The sequence below is a fragment of the Hippocampus zosterae genome, chromosome 15 (genome assembly GCF_025434085.1).
Source record: "Hippocampus zosterae strain Florida chromosome 15, ASM2543408v3, whole genome shotgun sequence".
In the NCBI taxonomy this organism is placed as follows: Eukaryota; Metazoa; Chordata; class Actinopteri; order Syngnathiformes; family Syngnathidae; genus Hippocampus; species Hippocampus zosterae.
Window position 1 is genome coordinate 14,972,501 of NC_067465.1, and position 13,304 is coordinate 14,985,804.

At 44.6% G+C, this 13,304-nt stretch overlaps 1 protein-coding gene across 2 annotated transcripts in view; it reads left to right on the forward strand.

The window, feature by feature from the left end:
* The window catches only part of cacna1eb (calcium channel, voltage-dependent, R type, alpha 1E subunit b), an 89,753-nt gene that overhangs the window by 68,050 nt on the left and 8,399 nt on the right, over nucleotides 1-13,304 (forward strand). For both annotated transcript variants that reach the window (XM_052088349.1, XM_052088350.1), the window contains exons 21-38: nucleotides 1,243-1,989; nucleotides 2,864-3,078; nucleotides 3,154-3,286; nucleotides 3,363-3,492; nucleotides 4,695-4,754; nucleotides 4,834-4,940; nucleotides 6,246-6,342; nucleotides 6,907-7,067; nucleotides 7,916-8,053; nucleotides 8,135-8,336; nucleotides 8,631-8,795; nucleotides 9,854-9,964; nucleotides 10,058-10,138; nucleotides 10,222-10,341; nucleotides 11,023-11,088; nucleotides 11,604-11,695; nucleotides 11,787-11,961; nucleotides 12,030-12,157. In XM_052088349.1, coding sequence (XP_051944309.1) covers nucleotides 1,243-1,989; nucleotides 2,864-3,078; nucleotides 3,154-3,286; nucleotides 3,363-3,492; nucleotides 4,695-4,754; nucleotides 4,834-4,940; nucleotides 6,246-6,342; nucleotides 6,907-7,067; nucleotides 7,916-8,053; nucleotides 8,135-8,336; nucleotides 8,631-8,795; nucleotides 9,854-9,964; nucleotides 10,058-10,138; nucleotides 10,222-10,341; nucleotides 11,023-11,088; nucleotides 11,604-11,695; nucleotides 11,787-11,961; nucleotides 12,030-12,157 — 2,928 coding nt within the window. The remainder of the gene's footprint in view (nucleotides 1-1,242; nucleotides 1,990-2,863; nucleotides 3,079-3,153; nucleotides 3,287-3,362; nucleotides 3,493-4,694; nucleotides 4,755-4,833; nucleotides 4,941-6,245; nucleotides 6,343-6,906; nucleotides 7,068-7,915; nucleotides 8,054-8,134; nucleotides 8,337-8,630; nucleotides 8,796-9,853; nucleotides 9,965-10,057; nucleotides 10,139-10,221; nucleotides 10,342-11,022; nucleotides 11,089-11,603; nucleotides 11,696-11,786; nucleotides 11,962-12,029; nucleotides 12,158-13,304) is intronic.

The window sequence follows — 13,304 nt, forward strand, 5'->3', positions numbered from 1 at the left end:
TCAATAAAATTGAGTTAATTCAACACACCATTACTTTCAATGTAGACTGCACCCCTTTTTTTCAATGCACAGTCGGTTATTTTCATTGCAGCAATATCAACGGTTTGCTAAGACTCTCTCATTGTGTCATTTGTTTGTTGGATGTACTGTACCGATAATTTTGCGGTGTTTTAATGTGGTTTTCTATTCCATCATGTTGTCTCATTTTATGCCTGTTGGAAAGTGGCACAGGCCAAAATGAAATTTGGTCCCCGCGAGAGCACATCTCACCTTAGATGCTAGAATAATCATGCAGATTATTTAAAATGCATCCATTTACTGTAGTAGCCATATCATGAAAAACTGTGTAAAATTGCACATAATGTTAATTGGAGGTCACGTTTTGGACTGTGTCCCCACTGTTCTGTGTATGTTGTAAAACTAATGTCTTGTTTTCAAATCATCACTCATTTATTACATGGACAACAACAGAATCAGAATTACAGTAAGTAAAACTGTATGCATCTGTCTTCTTCTCTAGAAATGTCTCCCTGAAACACTTGTTGAGATTCTGTTCTTTCGATTTGACACTATGCTTTTGTGTTAATCCTGCACTTTCCCGTTTGTGGTCTTGTGGGTTTTATTATCTCCCAGGTAACCTCATATTTTCTTCTTTTTTTGGATGCCTTTATTTCTTTAGCTTGGACTATTCACATATTTTCCCCATTACAGTTTTAGAATCACAGAAAAGGCCTAATCTTTTCTGGCAAATTTGATTTTTTGTTTGTTTTATTTCTTGCATATCTGGTATGCTACATGAATATTAGTCTGAATGTTGTTTTCCACCACTGAAGCAGTAGTTTGACCTTTTGGAAAATCTGCTTGCATTTAAGAAATAGTGACAAGTAGAACTTTTTATGAAATCTGTTGGCTTCGCACAGGGAAACAATTAGCGGAACTTCACTCATTCAGTCAAAAACAAAACAGCATACTGTACTCTGGTTTTGCTTTATGGACTCAGCAATAGTAAATTCAGAGAGTCATTTTCATATTATCTAGCACCTAACATTTGACTTTTGAGGCAGAAGCTGGCTAGGTGTTTCTCTCACTGTATATGCTGTGCTTGGCTAAGCTACATTAGGTTTCAATAGATACTTGATAAGAATCAGTCGTCTCACTCAAGTGTCCAAAATGTCAAACTAGTTCTTTAAAATTGGGTTGTTTGCTGCCAAGTATTTATATTTTGTGTATTGTGCTCTTCAGTGGTAGAAGAAGACCCTACCTCTACAGAAAACGTGCCATCCACCGCGGCCGACCTACCTTCCCTGATGATCCAGATGGAGCGATGGCGGCCCCAGATGAGCAGCCCCTCAACAGCTCTAACGCCTTCGCCAACCGCCGCGAGAGGCGGAGAAAAGTCAACATGTCCGTTTGGGAGCAGAGGGCCAATCAGCTACGCAAACGCCGCCAGATGGCTAGCAGGGAGGAGCTCTTCAGCAGCCCCGCCGAGGACACCATCGAAGCCCCCAGTACCCAACATGTGCCTGCATTGTCCACCGAAGCCAGCCCTGCCCACTTGCCCGAGTCCCCCATGTCTGTGGGGATGCCCTTACCTGAGCCGCCCATGTCCATAACCATCCCCATACCCGAACCCCCTGCGGCCGAGCCTTTGGTCAACCTCACTGAGGAGTATACAGGTGGCACTAACCACCGAGCTACAGGCGGAGGTCGGCACAGGATGGCCCGCAAGTTCAGACCAGGTCAAGGGCCAGAGGAAGGAGCCAGACACAGACGCCACCGTCACAGAGAGGCTCGCACTGAGGCCAAGAGCCTGGACTGCGCACCGACCCCACATGATCCGCTGTTGTTCAAGCGCTCACTCAGTCAAGAGAGGAGGATCCTGGATGAGAGAGAGGAGCACGAGGAGAAACCTGACGCAGAAAGCCAGCTCCAGGATGATACTGGAATGTCTATTGTCAACCCTTATGCAGACATTGGAGAAGATGGAAGGTAGACTGTCAGAAAAAGGTTACCTTGACAGTGTCTGATTACTGGGTGGGGGGAGGAGGGTGTTACTCCCTTGATCTTCTCTTTTATTAGTAAGAAACTAAGACGGTCCTCAAGGGCCATTGTCCTTTGTTTTCCATCTCTCCCTGCTGCAACACACTTGATTCAAATTATCACTAGCATTATCTTGCTTCTTCAGAGCTTGCTGATGAGCTGATCCTTTAAATCAGGTGTGTTTCAGCAGGGAGCGATGGAAAACAGTTAGGACATCGGCTCTTGAGTTTGGACACCGCTGCCCTATTGGGAATACACCTTTAGTCCCTTGGGAAGATACTTGTCATACCCTGAGACAGTCCCTAGACTCTCTTGGGAAGAGACAGTACCTGTACATTCTAAGCATACTTCTGGCTCCCTTGGGAAGTTAAATATACTTCCTTGGGGAGATGTCTGTGCTCCCTTGGGATTTTTCAGTCACTTTTAATAGCTTATTAGTCAAGGAAATTTTTCTAGTTAGGTATCTTTTGGGGACGGTACCTGTACTCCCTTGGGAAGATGCCTTTAGTCTCTTGACAAGATTACATTTTTTAATCAATTTCTGACAGTGTAGGGCATCGGCGTCCAACTCCGGTCCTGGAGAACTCCCATCTGGCCTGCTGTAAATGTCTCCCACCTCCAATATACCTGAGTCAAATGATCAGGGTCACTAATGGGCTTCTGAAAAGCTTGCTGATGAATGAGGTGTGTTGGACAAGGGAGACATCGAAAACGTGCTTTATAGGCGGCCCTTGAGGGCCAGTGTTGGACACCGTGGTGTAGGGCTTTCAAAAGAGGTCTTTTGATCATATGTGTACCACCTTGCATTTGTCCTTTGTCTCAGGATTTCTGACATTCCCGAGCCTCCTCAGTGTGAGCGACTTCTGGATTGTCCAAGCATCCCAGCGGAGATGGCTCTAGAGGCCACGGAGTACAGCGTGTGCACACTTGAAGCCGAGAAACGCGCAGGCTCCCTCCACCGTGACAAGTCCATTCCAGAAGGATGCGTGGCTATTGAGATGTCCGCACAACCGCTGCTGGAGTTGACGCCCATGACAGGTAGTCTCGGCCGTTGTCAGGGAGACACAAAGATCATTGTCACACCAATTACAACTCAACGTTTCTGTCTCCTAGTGAACAGTAAAGAGCTAGAAGCCTACCATTCTGAACAGAGAAACAGAGATGAAGACACTGAGGAAGAGGAACCTCCTATTGCTCCCAAACCAGTTGCTCCGGGCAGCATGTTCCTCTTCAAGGCCTCAAATCCGTAAGATGATGCAAAATCCTATTACTTTCACAAAGTGAAATTACAACTGTTTGCTCTTCCCATGTTTTGTCCATAGGATCAGAAGGATCTGCCACTACATTGTCAATATACGCTACTTCGAGATGGGCATCCTCCTTGTGATTGTGGCGAGCAGCATTGCGCTGGCCGCTGAGGACCCCGTATGCACCAGTTCAGAAAGAAACACGGTAGAAAACCAATCTTGGGGTCACAAATTGTGCGCAAATGTAAATGATTAATGAGAAATGGAGGAGAGGAGTTTACTTGCGCCTGTACTATTTACGTCTGTACACTTATTGTTTGTTGTAAGTTTTAAAGGGTGATTTCTAAAAGGTCCAGTTAATCCACATTATGTTGTCTTCAAGCAAATCTCAAATTTATCATATGATCTTAAATAAACAGGCAGTCTTGCGTTCATGTGCTGCCACGATTAGTACCCCCCCATGCTGTCTTTCAGTACATCGTTTTCCAGCCACTGGGAGGTTTTCGCAATATCAACTACTACTTCAATATGTTGGTCGTACACAGGGTTTGTCTTTTCATGACTGTCCTACTGGCTCCTTCTTCTTACTGGAATTCTTTTGCCTGAGGCACTCACTAAGCGGCCATCATCTTGATGTATTATTGGAGGCCTGTTCTTTCCTCCGAGATCGTGCCCATGAACATCACTGTTGAACAGCCACTGCCTTTCCACTTTGTGTACATCCCTAGGATGCTGGGCTTGGGGTGGAACCATTTAATTGTGCAAAGAAAAGATGTAGCATACATATCACAGCAAGGTGTAAGATGCTGGCAGGCAAGGCATACATGGAACACCATAACCAGGTAGCAGGAAAAATGTACTGGAACATTTGTACAAATCATGTACTACTGTAACACTACCGGAATCAAGATGGCAGACACCACAGAAGGTGGTTGACAACCACCAGGCCGAGATCCTTTCCATCCTGTTTGCCTGGACGTCCAGATTCAGACAAAGTGTTGATAGCCAGCCAGACTGACAGTGGTGGTGGATAAACATCAGAAGACAGCAGCTGTCATGATAGATGACCCTAAAACAAAAAGCTGGAGAAATACTAATGACTGAGGGAAGGACTGGAGAGAATGTAATGGTAAAGACAACAGTGGTGCCAGTCGTGATCGGGGCACTAGGGTCAGTAACCCCAACGCTGGGTGGATGCCTGCGGCAGATACCAGCAACAATTTGTGACATTTCCATGCAGAAAAGTGAAATACAGGGAACAGCTAACATCCTGGGCAGAACCATCAAGCTACCAGGTAGAGAACCCAAGCTTGAAGGAGATGTCGAACGGCTGGTCGAGGAAACGCCCCTGCTTTAACTGAATGCTATTGGTTGTACAAAAGAATGTCTTTCTGCTTTTTAAATCAGGTCCTCCGTTATTTTGATTATGTCTTCACTGGGGTGTTCACCTTTGAAATGATCATCAAGGTAGGCGCACGACATCATCATTCACGGCTGTGAAACCATCACTGTGACGTGACTCAAACTGTGTGCGTGTCTATCGAAGATGATCGACCAGGGCCTCATCCTGCACGACGGCTCCTACTTCCGAGACATGTGGAACATCCTGGACTTCATTGTGGTGGTGGGAGCGCTCATTGCCTTCGCTCTGACGTGAGTCACCGTTTAAGCACCCGTCTGCCAGTGACTAACGTGTTGACTCACTGCCAGTCACCGGTGGCCTTGCACTCTGGTTATATATCACTTTCCACTTGCATTGTGCCTCAATGACAAAGCCTTGTTTCTGTTGAATTGTATTGTGTCATGATTTTTGCAGTAATTATTTCTGTTGTCTCTCAGTGTACTGAATAACCTTTTTGAATGCTTTTGCCTCTTGTTAATTTCTCTGTTGTGACTTTATAGCTGTGTGACTCTTCCAGCTCAGTGTCTCTCTCCTTATGCCTCTGCCCTCTTGTTCTCTGTTGTTCCTGTGGATTTTGTCTCTGTGGGGGCACCCAGGAATGTGATGGGGTAAACATTTAATTATGTCACACTAAACCTTTGGTGTCATGTTCTTTGTTTTGCCTTTTTGATTTTTGTTGAAGTCAGTGCACTTTCGTTGGGTGTCTTTTAAATTTTATTTGTTGCATCCCAAAATCTCGTTGAACTGCAGAGCCTAACTCAGACAGACATATACACCCGCCATTTCACGACACACAATCTACAGTGGGGTATGTTCCAATTTTTTACAGTTGAACACATTTTTTAAAAAGTGTGAGACATACTGTACTCCCGCGTCCGAGTTAATGGTCCAGGAAGCTCTGCCTCTTCTTCGTTCGACCCAGTCTCACTTTTAACCTTCAGTTTCACTTGATATGAATTGTAACACACTGCACAACTACATACTCGCTCGAAACACGCAGATTCACTTATTTGATTTTTTTCCCCCCCATATTTTTGTTTCAATGTCCACTCATGCATTTGCCTTCAAATCACGGATGGTTTTTAAGTCAGCCTTCTGTGACTCCAATAATTTAATCATTTGTGCACTACATTGTACACTTAAAATGATTTAAATCATTTTAAGGCACTTGATCAGGGATGCCCGAATCGGGTCATTGTGGGACCCTATTCAGTCTGTTTTCAACTACTCGCTCCTACAACACACGCAAATGAAATGCAAGCTTTGCAGACGCCTGATTATCAGTCCTAATTTCATTTGGGTGTGTTGGAGGAGGGAGACATCTCAAACAGGATGGATAAGGGCTCTCAAGGACTGGACTTGGCCAGCCCTGAATTAGACCTAATTTGTATGTACAGGATACAGTAAAAACAGTCACACACACAAAATGTGGAGTGCTTCATTGTCTTTAGAATGTGTATGTATTTTATTTTCTGGAATTTATATGTTGTTGAAGTACACTGGTTCAAAACTGCCCAAGCTTGACACTAAACATCACATTTTAACGTTTTGAACAGAAACAACAAAGGTCGAGACATCAAGACCATCAAGTCCCTCCGCGTTCTGAGAGTCCTGCGGCCGCTCAAGACCATCAAGAGGCTTCCTAAACTCAAGGTAAACATTTGCGCACACTCACTCTTTGAAATGAACTTCAGCAAGGCTTTTGTTTGGGTCAGGTTCATCGGAATAATGTTTAGGATCCCAGAAACGTAGACACCAGACAAACCTCCGTAACAAAAAATATTTATTCACAAAAAGCGCTTCCACGAAGTAGGAACCGAAATCGCTGGTCAGCAATAACATGGAAAAAAAGGCAAAAGGGCAAGGAAATAATTAACCTGAGAACCAAACGAAATATCAATTGTCCAATTCACTCGATAAAAGAAAAGCAAGATTAAATGATTAATCAAAGACTATAACTTACAAAAACATTGAACTAAGAGAACAAGAACGACTACGTTCGAACGACAAGAGTTCTAGAGAACAAACACTTGAGCAAGAACAGCCACAAGGTTCAAGAATCCGAAAAGCTTCAGGCATTTTGTCTGTCCTTAAATCTAACGATCATGGGCGGCAGGTGTGCACACTGAAGCAAGGGACTTCGTCTGCCACCTGCTGGAGACACACAGGAACAGGATCATGACATTTGCCCCTCCAACCCCCTGTATATTTTTGTAGGCCGTCTTTGACTGTGTGGTGACATCCCTGAAAAACGTCTTCAATATCCTCATCGTGTACCAGCTCTTCATGTTCATCTTCGCCGTCATCGCCGTGCAGCTTTTCAAGGGAAAGTTCTTCTACTGCACCGACAGCTCCATGAACACAGAGAAGGAGTGCCAGTAAGTGCGCGCACCAAAAGGCCACCCATCTACTAGTTTTCTTCCTGTGCACATGATGACCTGTTTATATCTTAGCACAGGGGTGCCCAAACGTTTTTGACCGAAGATCTACTTTTCCATCAACCAACCTCCCGCGATCAACCCGTTACTGTGCACACGCACGCACATGCACACGCATGCCATGAAGAGCAACAGCCGGACGGCGTGCGATGCACTTTTACAGCCTGTTAACTATCGTAGCTCAGCCGTAGCGTTTTAAAATGCTTCTGTCGGCCCTCCAGATTCCTATTCTTTGCCTGTTCCCCCAGTGAATTGTACATTAAACAAACTCTGAATGAGAATAATGATAACGATAAAAGATATTGCGAAACAGCTCTGACCACAAGGCACAATTGGAGTCTGCTGAGCGCTAACAACTTCCGGTGATACAGGACACGGGCCACCGTAGGTTAAAGATGACCTGCTGTATTTTATTTTCTTTTTTCAATAGTTTTTATGAAAGTGAGACTGAATGGATGATTGGGGTGCAGTGTGCATTAACACAAAAAATATATTACTAACATGCACAGAGACACACAAATGTTTGAGGTTTTTCTCCTCTACACCCCTCGCGATCGACTTGGGACCAGTCCACGAACTGCCGGTCGATCGCGATCGACGTAATGGGATTTGTGGAATGACAGTGACAAGTATTATGACTGGTGTCCAGGAATGGTTTGGTCTGCTGTTATGTACTGAACCATTCGTGAGCATCATTGACTTTTTGAAAGGGATTTTCGATGAGACGGCTCTCGTACCAGATTGCCGGGTAGCGACCATTTAAGAATGTATTTGTGTTTGCCTCACAGGGGCTACTACATCGACTACACCAGGGACAAGAAGGAGGTGAAGAGGAGAGAGTGGAAGAGACACGAGTTCCACTACGATAACGTTTGCTGGGCCCTCCTCACTCTCTTCACCGTCTCCACCGGCGAAGGATGGCCTCAGTCAGTGTCTTTCTAGCCCGCGGATGACATGAATGATTCAAATGAACAACAGAAACAAAGTTGAGGTTGTCTGGCCGACAGGGTACTGCAGCACTCCACCGACGTGACCGAGGAGAGCATGGGGCCAAGTCGAGGGAATCGCATGGAGATGTCTGTTTTCTACGTGGTGTACTTTGTGGTCTTTCCCTTCTTCTTCGTCAACATCTTTGTGGCTCTGATCATCATCACCTTCCAGGAGCAGGGTGACAAGATGATTCAGGAGTGCAGCCTGGAAAAGAATGAGGTGCGGCCTTGTCACATCAACCATCGCACACACAAGCACTGTAATGCAGGTTACACACATGCCGATCTTTAACACCCTGATTAATTTTTATTTAAATGGTGAGAAAAAAAGAAAATCCGAGTGGCCAGTTTACAACTGCGTGTGGTCTGCTCCACCATAAAAAGCCGATCGCCACATGCGGCTTTGCCAGCATAAATGATGAACAGTTTGCGCATTTATGATTAGTGGTGTTTGCCATGTAAGTACCGCACTTGAGGCATAATGTACAAGTTACTTTTTTTTTGTCTTTTTCAGAGGGCCTGCATTGACTTTACCATCAGTGCCAAGCCCATGACGCGCTACATGCCCCAGAACAGACAAACCTTCCAGTACAAGTTGTGGCACTTTGTGGCATCGCCCTCTTTCGAGTACACCGTGCTGGTGATGATCGCCCTTAACACAGTGGTCCTCATGATGAAGGTAAAAAATGACACAGAACTTTAGTCAAATACGGAATAAAAGTGACAAATTACTCAACCGCAGAGAGTACCAGTAGAAATGATTCATTTGATGTGATTTTTGTTTTCGAACCATTTAGGATACAGAATAAAAATCTGTACCATCCTAATCATTATAAGCTATTGCAAAATTGACTCTTGTACAAATGGGTCGGAATCAATTCTTCAAGGTTTACAACAAGGTATTATTAGATCGGGAGCTCTTATTTGTGCAAATGCATTTTCCAAAAAAAATATTCATTTCAAAACAACTTGCATTTTGAATGTATGATACATTCATTCATTCAATCATCTTCCGAGCCGCTTGATCCTCACGAGGGTCGCGGGGGGTGCTGGAGCCTATCCCAGCTGTCTTCGGGCAGTAGGCGGGGGACAGCCTGAATCGGTTGCCAGCCAATCGCAGGGCACACAGAGACGAACAACCATCCGCACTTACACTCACACCTAGGGACAATTTAGAGTGCCCAATCAGCCTGCCATGCATGTTTTTTGGAATGTGGGAGGAAACCGGAGCACCCGGAGAAAACCCACGCAGGCCCGGGGAGAACATGCAAACTCCACACAGGGAGGCCGGAGCTGGAATCGAACCCGGTACCTCTGCACTGTGAAGCCGACGTGCTAACCACTGGACTACCGGGCCGCCTTTTATGATACATTGTATGCAAATTTTCTATACTCTGTTATAAAATGCAGTATTATCCGACTGGTGTATCAGTCTTGTACAAATGAATCGGAATCAGTGAATAGAGATTTAGAACATCAATTTGTTCAAGCGGGTGCCTTTTATTTGTACAAATGGACGCTTATAGACACATACATATAAGCATACATCATAATACATTATTAAAAAATTATAGTTGTAATGTCTATTACATCGTGTATGGATTGAGCATGTTGTGAGTCTCGTGACAAATTCTACTTGTACAAATGATTGATGACCGGAGATTTGCTGTTCATTTGATCACGACAATTTCCGTGATGAAGACTGACTCCTAACGTGTCCTTCTAATGTTTGTTCAGTACCACGCGGCCCCCACGGCCTATGACACGGTCCTGAAGCACCTGAACACAGCCTTCACTGTCCTCTTCTCCCTGGAGTGTATTCTCAAGATCATGGCTTTTGGTTTTGTGGTGAGGAAGGACACTCAAAGCCACAAATGTGTGCAAAGTAAAAGAAATGGAAAGGATTCATATATGATAGTGCCGTTCTTTTATTTCCCGCAGAATTATTTCAGAGATACGTGGAATATTTTTGACTTCATCACGGTGCTTGGCAGCATCAGTGAGATTGTTGTGGATTTACAGGTGAAATCGAAACACTCTAAATATGTGATGCGATTATTCATAAATCCAAAACGACTATGTGCTGCCTCTTCTCTACGTTCCAGTCGATGAACACCATCAACATGAGTTTCCTAAAACTCTTCCGGACAGCCCGCTTGATCAAGCTGCTGAGGCAGGGTTACACCATTCGCATTCTGCTCTGGACCTTTGTGCAGTCTTTCAAGGTTGGAAAATGTTACCTCCCCCAAGAGGAATTATTTATTTTCATCTGCGCACATGTTTTGCATTTTCAACCCTTATTTTTAGGCGGGCCGTCAAGAGTGTAGTGCTTCCTAGAACTCAATCTCGCGCAACCGTTTGATGTGATTTCCGTCAAGAGCCGTTTGATCCGGTAATTTGAAGAACAGTAGCTGTAGCTGTTGTGATCTGGGATCCCCTCCCCCAATGAAATATGCAGGGAGCAAAGGATCAGACCTCGGTGGTGAAACCATAAAGATGTACAAATGAATTCTTACCCTGCGTTCACGGGGAAATGAAAGTAATTCAAAGTAACACGACGAAACTAAAGAGGCGGTTGGAGCTACAGCGCAGAGAAAGGATTGAGCGAACGGAATGGAAGGTCATCCAAACAAGAATAGAAAAATTCAAGACGAGCACTGCACACACACACGAAAAAAATTTCTTGCGTGAGCAATTGGATAAGCATGAAGTAAATTCAACTAAGAACCTTTTGGTTCTGCTGCACCAAAATACAACAGCAATCGGCCAGGAAACTGTCAAACCCAGACAAAAGCAGAGTAGTCAGTCACATGACCTGCAGGCCATCTTAAAGGCCGTTTTGGAACATATGTCACTTTGCGTTAAAAGTAGACAGTCTGATCAGTTGGAGCCTTTGTTTCCAACAGGCACTTCCTTACGTCTGCCTGCTCATTGCCATGCTCTTCTTCATTTACGCCATCATTGGAATGCAGGTGAGGTCTCCGGTTGGTTCTCCACAGTGGAACTTTCAAAGTGGAACAATTTGGGTTTGACTAAATTAAGAGCTGCAGTTCAAACCAACATGATGTGTCGCGTCGGTAAATCTCAGCAACAGTTTGTGCGACACTAGACTATGCTTCTTACTATTTGTACTTGCAAAGGCCAATTCATTTGACCAGGCAGATGTTAAATTAAACTGCACCTAGCTTAAAGCATAAAGGCTAACAACCAGAGAAGCTTGTCAATAAAAAGTAAGTAGCCGTGCTTGTTTTTGTCAGATAAATTGTGGTAAACTTGTTTTGTGTCAATTTCAAGATGCTACTTAAAACATCATCTGCATGTAAAAAAATTAATGACGGTTTTATTATGCAACAAATTAATTTACATTATTTCCTATGGGAGTCAACTTAGAAGTCAACAATGATTACGCAGTGGATAGTGTTCCCTTTGGAAGTTCCGCCTTATTCGGGTGTTACTGGTAATGCAATTTTGGTATCTTTTCTTTTAGGTGTTTGGGAACATCAAGCTGAACGACGAGAGCCACATCAATCAGCACAACAACTTCAAAACCTTTTTCGGCGCCCTCATGCTGCTTTTCAGGTGGGCCTCACGCAGCGTTAGCACATCTTGATGTTCACCGTGTGGCTTAATGTGATGCAAATGAGCTACTCGCCGGTTTTTAAACCCTCAGGAGTGCAACGGGCGAATCTTGGCAGGAGATCATGTTGTCCTGTCTGTCGGGTCAGGAGTGCGAGCCCGATCCCTCCATCGGCCCCTTCGCCTTGTCCCCGGATCACGAAGGAGGCTGCGGCACAGACTTCGCTTACTGTTACTTTGTCTCTTTCATCTTCTTCAGCTCCTTTCTGGTCAGAAGTCGAACTCGACAAAGATGATGATGTTTGTCTTCCGTTTTAATGCGCGTTGTTGCTTGTAGATGTTAAATCTGTTTGTGGCTGTCATTATGGATAACTTTGAGTACCTGACACGAGACTCCTCAATCCTTGGACCGCATCACCTGGACGAGTTTGTCAGAATCTGGGGAGAATACGATCGCCTGGCATGGTGAGATCCCTCTCTTGCTTCCACTGTTGTGGGGAATTTAATCAAAGGACAAATATCGGAAATGATTTAGATTTAAACTTTGTTCGTATTCAATTACTTACGTTGAAAGTTCTTTTTAATGGGCAGTATTTGGTGTTTATTTTTGGATTCAATTTTCTTTTTTTTTCTTTTTTTTCTTTTTTTCTATATTTCTATTTTCTATATTCTGTATTTTCTATTTTGGGTGTTGAAATTTGGTAAAGTACTAGAAAATATATTCCGATTTTGCATCTGAATTTTCTGAGAGTGACATCCATCGACACTATCCAATGAGATCCACTGCCACATCTCCATCTATCCATCCATTTTCCGATCCGCTTTATCCTCACATGGGTCGCGGAGAGTGCTGGAGCCTATCCCAGCTGTCTTCGGGCAGTAGGCGGGATACACCCTGAACCAGTTGCCAGTCAATCACAGGGCACACAGAGACGAACAACCATGCACGCTCACACTCACACGTCGGGACAATGTAGAGTGTTCAATCAGCCTGCCTTGCATGTTTTTTGGAATGCGGGAGGAAACCGGAGTACCCAGAGAAAACCCACGCAGGCACGGAGAGATCTAAACTCCACACAGGCCAGAGCCGGGATCGAACCCACGACCTCTGCACTGTGTGGTCAACGCGCTCACCACTGGTCCACCGGCCTCCACCACCACATCTGTATCAATAAAATTGAGGAAATTATTTTCACTCTCTTTTCAATGTTTACTTGCTTTTTGCATTGTTTTTGCTTTTATTATTTTCAAGTGGTCGCCCGGTGGTCCAGTGGGTTAGCGCGTCAACCTCACAGTGCTGAGGTACCGGGTTCAATTCCAGCTCTCGCCTCCCTCTTTCTAGTTTGCATGTTCTCCCCGAGCCTGTGTGGGTTTTGTCCAGGTACTCCGGTTTCCTCCCACATTTCAAAAACATGCATGGCAGGCTGATTGAACACTCTAAATCAGGGTTGTCAAACTCGGGAGGGCCGCTGTACTGCATGTTTTCCAAGTCTCCTGATTCAACGTACCCGATTCAAATGAACAGGTTCAATGTCAGGCTTCCGCGGAGCTTGCTGATGATCTGATCACTTCTTTCTCCAGCAGAGAGCAGCAGATGTGTTCGAATTGCATT